The 12,060-nt window shown below is 41.8% G+C and overlaps 1 protein-coding gene across 6 annotated transcripts in view; it reads right to left on the reverse strand.

Annotated features, from left to right (window-relative positions):
* The window catches only part of CHD1 (chromodomain helicase DNA binding protein 1), an 89,413-nt gene extending 79,108 nt beyond the window's left edge, over positions 1 to 10,305 (reverse strand). For 3 of the 6 annotated variants that reach the window (XM_064274362.1, XM_064274390.1, XM_064274385.1), the window contains exon 1: positions 7,725 to 9,427. In XM_064274362.1, coding sequence (XP_064130432.1) covers positions 7,725 to 7,777 — 53 coding nt within the window. In that variant the 5' untranslated portion in view covers positions 7,778 to 9,427. Of the gene's footprint in view, positions 1 to 7,724; positions 9,428 to 9,930 lie in introns of those variants that run through there. The other 3 variants (XM_064274371.1, XM_064274375.1, XM_064274378.1) reach the window with 3 other exon arrangements.
* Between the last annotated feature and the right edge of the window lie 1,755 nt (positions 10,306 to 12,060).

The following is a 12,060-nucleotide window of genomic DNA, read 5'->3' on the forward strand; positions in this document are numbered from 1 at the left end:
TGAAAGAGCTCGCAGTGACTAAGACTAGAACAACAAAATAAGTAACGTACTGGGTTATAATCCCAACTATAAAATACATATACATACATCCATGCTGATATAAGTACATGGTTAAGCAAATGACGGATAAAAGACAAATCTTCCTTACAGCAGAACTCCATTTAAAATATGCAGATACTCCCCCTTCTAGGAACCGGAGCAAAATTCCCACCTATTCTCCTTGGCAGTGAGCTATATAGATTTTGCGACTTGTTTCCAAAGAACACAGTATGGGCATGGAAAAACAGGAGCTACACAGTGGAGAAACCTGGCAGATAGTACCTTAATCAAGGGATGAAGGTTAGCATTATCAGTAATGTGATATGGGTATTAAGTTCCCTATATGATGCGACAAGAAGCACACTGCACCTCTTCAGTATTCTTTCCAAAAACGCAATCTCTGTTTAGTCCTCACAAAAACATCAGATGATCCCAGATTGGGGGACATTCTATAAGATACCTGTCTAGTACACCTCGATTATTAAGGTTATGAAAAAAAAGGAAAGACTTAGAAACTCTTGCAGATCAGAGGAGAGAGGGGAGGCTTGACAACTAAACGCAATGTGGTATCCTAGATGAATCCCAGAACAAAAAGAATGAAATCCAAGTAAAGTCTGGAGTTTAGTTAATAGTTTTAAAAAAAGGTTTTAAAAATGGCTATACAACTAGTTTTCTCATCCGAAAAGCGGGACCCACCTTCCTGTGTATGTTATAATAGTTTTGTGAGAGTGAATTGTGGTAATCCATGTAACGCACAGTGCACTATGTGCACCATGCCTGGCCCAGAGAAAGAGCTCAATAATCATCAGTTGCCATCATTACTATTTCTAGAGAGATGCAAAGGAGGCCTGGAGTAATAGTTAAGCACTCAACTGCTAACAGAAAGGTTGGCAGTTCAAACTAAGAGCTGCCGGGAGGAAGATGTGGCAATCTGCTTCCGTAAAGATTAACCAAAAAACTATTGCTGTTGAGTCAATGATGATTCACAGCAACCCTACATGACAGTTTAGAACTGCCCCATAGGGTTTCCAAGGCTATAAATCCTTATGGAAGCAGACTGCCGCATCTTCCCCCGCGGAGCGGCTAGTGGATTTGAACCACTGAACTTTCTGTTAGCAGCTCGTCACTTTAACCACTGCACCACCAGGGCTCCTCCGTGAAGACTACAGATGACCCTGTCGTACACGGTCCCTATGAATTGGAATTGACTTGGGGGCACACAGCAGAGAGAAGAAATTCACCCAGCTTCTTTCTGGCATGGCTGTTCCTTAGGGTTCCCAGCAAATAAAAAGCATGTGTGACCACATCAATTAAAAAAAAAAAAGTAGCAAGATGCTGAACGACTCCGGGTGACTCTGCTGCTGTTGCTGGTAGGTGTGGTCGAGCCAGTTCCAACTCACAGCAATCCTATGTACAACAGATGGAAGCATTGCCTGGCCCTACGCCACGCTCACAATCGTTGCTCTACTTTACCAAGCATGATGTCCTTCTCCAGGGACGGGTCCCTCCTGATAACATGTCCAAAGTACATGACATGAAATCTTGCCATTCTCACTTCCAATTCTCTAGCTCTACTTCTTCTAAGACAGATTTGTTCATTTTTCTGGCAGTCCATGGTATATTCAATATCCTTCACCAACACTACAATTCAAAGGCATCAGTTCTCCTTCGATCTTCCTAATTCATTGTTCAGCCACCACATACACATGAGGCAATCGAAAATATCATGGCTTGGGTCAGGTGCATCTTAGTTCTCAAAGTGACATCTTTGCTTTTCAACACTTTAAAAGAGTCTTTTGCTGCAGATTTTCCCAATGCAATATGCTCTTTAATTTCTTGCCTGGTATTTCCATTGGCATTAATTGTGGATTCAAGTAAAATGAAATCCTTGAAAACATCAGTATTTTCTCTGTTCACCATGATGTTGCTTACTGGTCCAGTTGTGAGGATTTTTGTTCTCTTTATTTTGAAGTACAATCCATACCAAAGGCTGTAGTCTTCGATATTCATCAGTAAGTCCTTCACATACACACAAATTTAATATGTATATAAATCACCTTTGAATCTCCTTAAAATAAACATTATGATTCAGCAGGTCTGGGGTTGAGCCCAAGATTCTACATTCTAAAAAGCTCCCCGTTGATGCCAATGCTGCTAGTCTAAGGATCACAACTGGGATTAAAACTTTTCTATTTATGTATATTTTTTAGATTCTTCATAATAAAATGTGTTAAAACCAAAAAAAGTTTCCTCCATCTTTTCTTTATCCCCTCACCACAAATACTCTGAATTTTAAACACAAATCAGTACCAGATATAGCTTATCACCTAGATCTTAAATAAGCAACTACTGAAGCAGTATATAAAGAAGCAACTTCCCATTAATGTTTGCCTGTATGTCTTTGAAAGTCTCAAGTCATGTACAATTCTCTTATTCTTCCTGGTTAAAATTAAGTTGAAGTACTTTACAGTAACTTAGTTTAGTCATAATCATAGGAAATTCTGTGATTAGTAAATTCTCCACGGAGAGATTCTCTTTCTCCAAATCGGGGCTTTGAAACTGGTCCTTCTGGTTCAAACCCCTGCTGAGAATTTACATTTCTAACAAATTCCCAGAGGATGTTAATGCTGCTGGTTAGGAACCAATTCTGAGAGCCACTAGTAGAGCAGTGGTTCTCAAATTTTATTACACAAGCAGCAGTAGTTTTTTTCTTTTTTAAGCAGAGCTTGTTAAAATGTAGATTCTGATTCGCTGCATCTGGGGTAAAAATGGAAACACCGGTGGCGTAGTGCTTGAGAGCTACGTCTGCTAACCAAAAGGCTGGCAGTTCAAATCCACCAGGCCCTCCTTGGAAACCCTATGGGGCAGTCTTTGTCCTACGGGGTCACCACGAGTTGGAATAGACTTGACGGCTATGAGTTTGGTTTGAGGTAGAAATGCAAATACTTAGCAAGGGTTCAAACCAGAACTAATCAGTTCAAAGCCCTGAAACAGATACCTATTACTATTAAACCTCCAGCTAAACAGTTTGAATTTTCAGAGAAAAAAGAGATGGTTTTCCCTCTGAACACGGAACTGAACCCATTTCTGCAGGTCACGTTTCAGTCAAATAAAAGTCTGGTTTATTAAACAAACAACATAACCTATAAGTAATGTGTTCGTTTAAACAATTTACTATATGAGGCCAAACTATCAACAATTACCCAAAAGCTGAGACAGTAAGGAGGGGAAGAGAAGCCAGATAAATGGAAACAAAAAAACAGAATGGAAATACTGAGAATGCTGACACATTGTAAAAACTGTAACCAACGGCATGGAACGATCTGCACCTAAAACATGATAAAATATTAAAAAAGAAAAAAAAAAGGAATTGGATTTTTTGGATTTGGTAGCATGTACAGAAAGGAGCTCTGATGGCATAGTGGTTAAGCGCTTGGCTGCTAACCGAAAGGTTACTGGTTCAAACCCACCATCCAATCTGAGGGAGAAAAATGCGGGAGTCTGCTTGCGTAAAGACTTACAGCCTTGGAAACCCTATGGGGCAGTTCTATCCTATCCTACAGAGTTGCTATGAGTCGGAACTGACTCGACAGCAATGGGTACAGCATGTACGAGACGTTTGGGGAAAGAAAAAAGTAATAGGAAAAGATGAAGAAAGCACACGCTGAACTGAGAAACAGGGATTGACAAAAAATGAAATGTAGAAGTCATACTTTCCTATAATTAATGACATCACAGAAAATTTAAAAAGCCAGTTTACTTAACTCAATTTCTTGCCTTTAAAAGGCTTTGTGATTTCACATTTTCTTGTCTTCCTAAAAATGATTTTTAGCCTAGAGTTTTGAAATTTAAATACTGACTTTCAGATATATGGTGAAAAACATGGTCTGTATTCAAACTAACCTTGACTCAGTGTTTCTTATATTTAACAGGTTAATTATACTACAGGGCTTCACAAAGTCTTTTAAAAGCCTTTAAAGCCTATGAATTTCTAAAAAGATTTATATTAAAAATGTTTCCACTGATCCTATATCCTCTCACTACCCACCCAAGACTACTTCCCCAAAATACTTTGAAAGTTGATATGCAAAGATTCTTGACGTACAAAACAATAACTAAAACATTCTACAAGCCAAGGAAACTCAAGTGCTACATAGAATTTCTGTGTAAATAAAAATTTGCACATATATACGTATTTTAAATATACTAAATCAAGCACCATTAATGGTATAGAAAGTTACAATGAAATTTAAAATAAATATAATCAGGTCAACAAAGCTTCATTGCCAACTATAGAAAAATAATAGTTAATACCATTATAGCACATCACCATTTCCCCCCATTCTGTAAGAATTATTCAAAAACATGATGTATATTATAAAAAAAAAGGCAAACCCATTGCTGTTGAGTCAATTCCAACTCATGGAGACTCTACAGGACAGAGTAGAACTGCCTCATAGGGTTTCCAAGGAGCAGCTGGTAGATCTGAACTGCCAATTTTCAGTTAGCAGCTGAGCTCTTAACCACTACGCCACCAGGGCTCTATAATCTATATAAAAAAAAAAGTTTTTTTTTTTTTTGGGCCTACTTAATTTAAAGTGATTCAAATAAATTCTCAAATTTACATTACATTACTGAAAAGTCTCTACATGCATGCAGAGACATTCTTCTGAGTATTAAGCATTCCTCAATCATCCAAAACTGAGCAAAATATGACCATGTGTTTCCGATCTTTACCCATAAATCTATTCCTGGAGCAAATCATCATCCAAGGTAATTTTAAAATAGAATACGTCTAACCAGGATTTGAAAAACTTGGTTGCAAGTAATAACACAAATCCATGCAGCTGGGAATTCATGCTTTTAAATCTTACAGAATTATCTTTAGAAAGCTAACTTCAGTTATATGAAACTTTGTGTTGAGCTGAAACTGTTATACAGGTGCATCCTGGCCCACATTTTTTAGTAAATAAGATTCAAAATTATCAGTTACAGCATATACAAAGAGACCTATTTTCCCATGTATTCTTATTCCTTTCAGTCAATGGTTAAAGAGAGCTCTCCACACAAAAGAATCAAGAAAGCATTTTTTAGTTGTGAATTTAACCTATCAAAAACACCAAAGGACATTTTGCTTAATTCCATTTCATGTAATCAACTTCCATTAAAAAAAAAAAAATTCTGAAGCAAAATTAGATTTAAAAATTCTAGCCTATTAATACCGATTTTTCTGTAAAAAAAAATATTTACAATGTATATTAATTTTAAAAGCAGAGTGTATTTCTCCTCTCATTATTCTATATTAATACTCTCAATTATGGTAACTTTGTTTTATTAAACATGGAAATCCCTATATCTATAAAGTTCACCTCCTCAGTCTTTAAATGAAGCACAATTTCCCTTATCTGTACTGCCTCATTATGGAAGCTTTGTGGGAGGGGATAGGAATTGAGGATTAGTAACAATGACACTAGAGGCAAAGGAAATGCATAGCAAAACAGAAGCAAGGAAGAAAACGAAAGCAAAATAAAATCAAGTCTCTCTCCTCCAGACAAACTTCAAGGTAGTTCCAAGAACAAGATAACCCGACAATCACTCTTCTCAGAAGCCATAAAATTATAGAAATAATGACATAATAATTAGAGAAATTATTTTGCAAGTATATAAAACGGTTATTCGTTGAAAAAAATCCCATTAATTTGCCATATTACTTCCCCTTGCTTTAGACAGGGCTGCGGGCAACAAAATATATAAAAGGTTACTCTGACAGGTAAGTCAGATTGTAACATGTGATCTCTCTGTATACTCCACTAGAAGATTCATTCTCAAGAGTCTTATGTTCTATTTTATGGGTAGCTTGGTTCCTGTTTCCTCTAGATACCCCTATCTATGAACTATTTCATTGCCCATTTATGAATAAAAGAATGTTGTCAATCAAGGGATTCTTCTACTCACCTACTAAAGTCAAATATCTATAGAAATCTGGGACTCAAAGCTGATTTTCAGTGGTCTTCTAATTTAACCTATCAACTCTGGTGATTTTAGTCAAACCCTTACTATCTGAAACTTTATTACACTTTGTAATTAAGTGGCAGGTTTAAACTTCAATCACTTCCCTTCTCATTTTACACTTCAGAAAATCATCAGAGACCTAGTTATAACGTTAACTAGACCTAGAAATGACGTTAACTCATCTTGTAACTCCTAAACCAATACTGATTCAACTAATTCATGCTACTCCCATAACTGCTCCTTATTTTTTTTTTTTTTTAAAGAAAATACACATAGGATATACTTATTATCCCAAGATAACAGTCTGTCCGTGAAAGCAACTAATGTGTACCTAGAAAGACATGGAAATGAATATTGAAATGGGGCACGCACAGAAAATTCCAAATCACAGGTCAAACATGCCACTGTTTTTTCTGTCCAACAGTTTTTCACAAACTCTCCTGTAACTGCCAAAACTTCCCTGTGTCTTACCACCCCATTTCTTCATCACTGTACTTAATGTTTCAGTTACGTATTATCCTGTTACATAAAACATGATGTTGATTATAATATTGAGTGCTTATTACAACAGAAACTATTTTAGGCCCTTTACGTGTAGCATTTCACTTAACTTTCAACTTTAAATAATACTGCAATCCTCATTTTATAGGTGTAAAAATCAGACTCTAAGAGATTAATTCACATAACTAATAAAAGGTAGAACTAAGCAGTGCGACTCCAACGTCCATGTCCCAAATCTACACATACTATGAGTACATACAACTATACACCCCCCCCCCCCCGCAAAAAAACCCCAAACCCATTGCCGTTGACTCGATTCCAACTCACAGCAACCCTATGGGACAGAGGAGAACTGCCCCATAGGGTTTCCAAAGAACGGCTGGTGGATTTGAACTGCTGACCTTTTGGTTAGCAGCCAAACTCTTAACTACTGTGCCACCAGGGTTTCCATATAACTATGTATTCTATTACTGTGTACGTAAGTCAAAATTTAGGAGCTACAAAAAAATTTAGGATCTTTTCATTTAAGGGAGTTTACACATTAAAATAGTGTAACATAGTTTCTCCCATAAATCCTATCTTCTTTGCAAAGATATGGCCTTAATAACAACTCTTATTCACAGGTAATTAAAACTCCAATTTAAAAAGAAAACAGAAAAAAAAAAATTGGGTTGCAGCAATATCTCAACACATGTCCATATTAGTGTTGCCCAACAGAACTTTCTGCAACTATGGAAATGTTTTATATCTGTGCTGTCCAATATCATAAACATTCGTGGCTACTGAGCACTTGAAATGTGCCCAGTGTGACCTGAGTAATTTTCTATAATACATAACTTTAAGCAGTCAAATAAATTAAAAAATTTTTTAAAACTTGCTGCAGGTTCAATTACTAACCCAAACAATACAAACTTTCCAATAGATTTAAGTATGCCAAAACGTACGCCAAAACTTTCCATATTTAAACTATTCTTGGTACATCAGAATGAAAAAAAAAAAAAATTAAAATCTGTATTATCAACAAAATTTCAATAGATACACTAGAAACGTTTTACTGTTTGGATAGCTAAGAGGAAGAATCTGAAAACTGCTGCTTATGGGGAGAAGCAAAGTGTCAAACAAGTTTTCAAAACTCTTCATAATAAATGTTTCACAATAAATAAAGTGCTTACCTTGAGTCTCCACTACTGTTTCTAACACTTTCTTCATCACTGTGTCCATTCATTGTAAATATCAGAAGTTTTAAAATAAAATATAAATCTTCCCAGTTTAAAAGATAAATATAAATACTGACTCCTCCTTGAATATCAAAAATGCGTATGAATTTTCTTCAATATTCAGATTTCCTGGGACTGTTTTGATTCACCTGAAGAAAATACATTAAGAAAGTATGAAAAATTCCTGTAAAAAAAAGATAAATTAGCCTGTTTAGAACATGCACAAACCTAAGACCAACTGACTAAAGACGGTAAGGAAGAAGAGGAGTCTTTTACTTAAAATATCTAGACTTCCACTAACTGTATGTCTGATTACTTACTAGAATTAAGCACCGCTGGGAATATATTTTTGACAGAAATTAAAATATTCATAAACTTTAGAAGTAAACTGCAACTATGTAGCATTATTTAGATCAATAAGGCAAAGTGATACTATGTGAAACACATGCACCCCAAGAACGAAAACAGAACCTTATTACATACTTGGTCAAACAAATGAAGTGAAAGGGGGTAGTTGTCTTTAAATCAAGTCCCATTTCTTATCACCAAGAACTTCATACACTCAAGCGAGGGAAAGTTTTGAAAATTATCTCATGAGAAGAACAAAGAATGATACTATTATAATCTTATAAAAAATGCACAGGTCAAAATAAATATGTTCCTTCACAGGCAAACTGATAGTGGAGTGATAAAATTTAATACTACTTTTCCCATTTGGACATGCAGAGACTCCGTGATTTTTTTTTTTTTTTAAAGGTAACAGATTTTCTATACAGTGTATCTGAATTTTTAAATAAGGAGTTTGGGCTGAAATAAAGGACAAGGCCACAGCATTTCCACCTTTCAAGATTTCAGCACAACACTGGAGAGTCACCTACAAGCCATCTACGAATAAACAAAGGAGATCTCCGGCAGGGGAGGGAGAGGAAGAAGCGGGGGAAGGAGACGTCAGATCCTTCCCCAGCCAGAAAGTACCGAGACAGCCTACTGAGAGCAGAGCTGTCCTCAGACCTCAGCAAAGAGAATTCACTCCTGAGATTATTTCCATTCCACAAAAAAGAGGAGGAAAATAGGCTGTCGCCAACTCAATAACAACAAACTATGCATGTGGATTAGGCTTTTAATTCTCTGGGGACTACGTACAGTCCAGGAGAGTGTTCGCAAGTACAGGTTCTCTAAAAAGTGACCATGCGACTCAGCATTTTTTTCTAATGCTAAATATTAATTCCAACCCTACTCAAAGCAATTTACTATTACACAGTTAACTCTTAAAAATTTAAGTACTCTTAACAAATTGTCTCCTTTCCGAAAGTCTCTCCTCGTTAAGAAAGTTTACTCCTTTTTGTTCTTTCCTTTTCTTCTTTCGACCCTCAAAATGGCTTTCTCTGTACACTGGAACTTCCTTTTCTCTGTCATCTCCCTTCTCTAAATCCTTTTTGAGACCCTTCTCACAATCCTAAGTTCTAAAGCTCCGAGCGCACGCAGCTCTCTAGCTCCTCACGTCCCAACAATGACTCTTCCCTAGGTCGTTAAATCGCTTGAATTCTCCTCTTCGGCACCGTCTTTTAAGAGTTGCTTTGCTCCTGCCAAGTTCTCTAAGCGGTACTCCACAGGGGTTTGAAAACCTTCCTCTTCCCTCAACAGTCCATCGCAGCTTCGCTCCAATCAGCCTCCCTCCCTAACGCCCACCCCCCCACCCCCGCCCCCCGCGTTCTCACAAGGCTTCCATCCCGGTCCCACAGTCTCTCTTCCCGCCTCAAACTTCCCGCAGACCCGCCCCGCGCCCTCCCGGGCTCGCCGGAGCCACCGCCCCCTCCCCCTCCCCGCCGATCCCCACGTGCTGGGAACCCGGGTAGCGGCAGGACCAACGCACCGGCCAAGTGCCTGCGACTCTCTCCGGGCGGTCCGGCCGGCCTCAAACCGAGAAGGCCCGGCCCGGCCGCCCCGCGCGAGGATGCGCTCGGCGGCCGCCAGCCGGCTCTCGCCGCTCACACGCCCCCCGCGCGCCCAGCCCGGCCGCCGCTGTGGGCCCTCGCAGAGCCGCCCCGGCCTTCGCCCGGCGCCGGGCTGCTGGGCCGCCGCCCGGACACCGCGCCGCCCCCGCCCTCCGGCTCCCGTCCTCCCCGCCACATCCTGACCCGCCCGCCGGCCCCTTTCTTACCGGCGGGCGGGCGGGCCTCGCGGGGCAGAGGGAGCCGGCTCGGGTCGGCAGCCTCCCCCGCGCCGGGCCCGCGGTCTCCGACGCCGAGTCCTCGAGCTCCGGGTGTCTCGGGGTAAGCAGGAATCCGTGAGGGGGGGAGGACGCAGAGGGGAAGGGGAAGCCCCGGCCCCCAGCACCAACGCGCGATCCTCTGCGGAGCGGATCCAACAATCAATTCATTATTGAAGCACCAACGGCGAGGGCAGCCAGAGAGATAAGTAACGAGTCGTCGCCGCCACCGCCGTCGCGCGCGCGCTCCCGTCGCTTATAGGCTCCCGGCAGCCGCCATGACGCCGAGAAAGCGAGCGAGAGCAACCGTCCCCGTCGTAGCCGCCGCCGCCACCGAGGTCGCCGTCGCCTCCGCCTCCCGCGCGACGTAAGCTCCTCTGCTCACTCCCCTTCCCTACAGCGCGAGGCGAGCGGGCGGGCGGCGGGCGGGCGAGCGCGCGCACGCTGAACCTCTTCGCCTGGCGCGCGGGTGATGGGAGGGACTACGTTGTGGAGTCGCGGGGCGTAGAGAAAAAGCGATTGGTGGAGGCGGGGCGGAGAGCGAGTGCGCGCACGGGCACTGAAGGGAATGCGTACACCAATCGCGCGCAGGCCGCCGGGCTCCGGCCGTGGCCCGCTGATCCTCTCTCGGGTTCCTGGCCTTAGCGGCCTGGCGTTGGATTCCGGGAAGTGGGAGCTGCAGGCTCGCTCTGCGCGGGTATGGGCGCTGCTGTCACTCGGGACGGTTGCGCAAGGAAGTCGCGGCAGAGAGACTGAGAAGGAACCGGGAAAGGGCGGGGGTGGGGAGAGTCTGGAGACGGCGTTGGGGCTTGGCGAGCTGCGACAGAGGCAGAGCCCTTCGGGACCCGTCGCACTTGGGGTCCGGTCGCCCGGGCGTCGGCTCGTCCTTCCTGGGGCGCCCCGCACTGTTTGAACGCCCGGCCGGAGGAGCTGGGCGGGGGCTGCTGCGTCACACCGGGCAGCCTGGGAACCCGACTGTTGGGCAACGGCGGTCACTTCACCGCCTCCTACGCTCGGGCGTCCTGCGACAGAGACTCCTTGTGGGTCCTAAAGTACTGTGCGGATGGGGCAAAGGAGGAGTGAGAGAAAATAGAGACTTAGTTGTTGACATTCTCTGACACTTAGTGATTGGTTTGTGGGTGGCCCATGCCTGGTTCCGGACGGGGGGCGGTGGTGGGAAACAACTTTAGAACCTTTGTTTTCTAGGACTCTCCCTGGAGGGCGGGGTGAAGGGTACGGCGCTGAGTCGTAATAAAAAAAGCAACTCGAGGGTTGTTAGTAGCTGTCGCAGTTTAACGCGCTGCAATTTAGTTGACGGTTTCTTTCATAACTGTAACTGCGGGCCTCAGAGCCCTTTCGATGTGTTGAAGGAAACACTTTTCGAGCATGGTGGCGTCCTGCTTTACTGTTTTTTAAAGTTGTTCTTTTTATCAAAATTGTCTTACAATTTAATTTTTCAGGCTGACAGATCAGTCTTGAGTCACTCGAGATTCATTTTAAAACTTTCTTATTTTTTTTCAAGTTATCCTATTTGGTATAAAGGCCCACCTTTCAAGTCAAATGAGTTTGATTGTGGCAAAGTGCATTCCCCTCCAAAATTATTTTTGTATGCTGAAAATGTTCAAAGTTTTAGTCTATCAGTCGTTAAAATAGTTTTGGTTCAAACCTTCCAAGAGACCTCCAAACGTAACTCCAAATATATGCCCATTGGTTGTAGCCACGGGGAGGGAGGGAAGATGATAAAAGTACACATCCCTAATCAAGAAAAAAGTATAGTTATCTGTTCGTTGCATAGCGAAAGAAGGTGGAACATTACCATCCTTTGCAAAATGGTCTGTGCTCCATCTCTCTTTTTTCCTTCTTTCCTAGTTATTGAGGGGTGAGGAATAGCTAGATCTCTATTTCCGAAGTCCCTAAAAGTATTATAAACTAAGTAGTAATTTAAATATTAATCTTTAAGAAAATGGTGTCAGGTACCATAGAGTCGGTTCCAGCTCATAGCGACCCTGAGTACAACAGAATGAAACACTGCCTGGTCCTGTGCCATCCTCACAGTCCTTATGCTTGAGCCCGATGTTGCTG

The sequence above is a fragment of the Loxodonta africana genome, chromosome 2 (assembly GCF_030014295.1).
Source record: "Loxodonta africana isolate mLoxAfr1 chromosome 2, mLoxAfr1.hap2, whole genome shotgun sequence".
Lineage (NCBI taxonomy): Eukaryota > Metazoa > Chordata > Mammalia > Proboscidea > Elephantidae > Loxodonta > Loxodonta africana.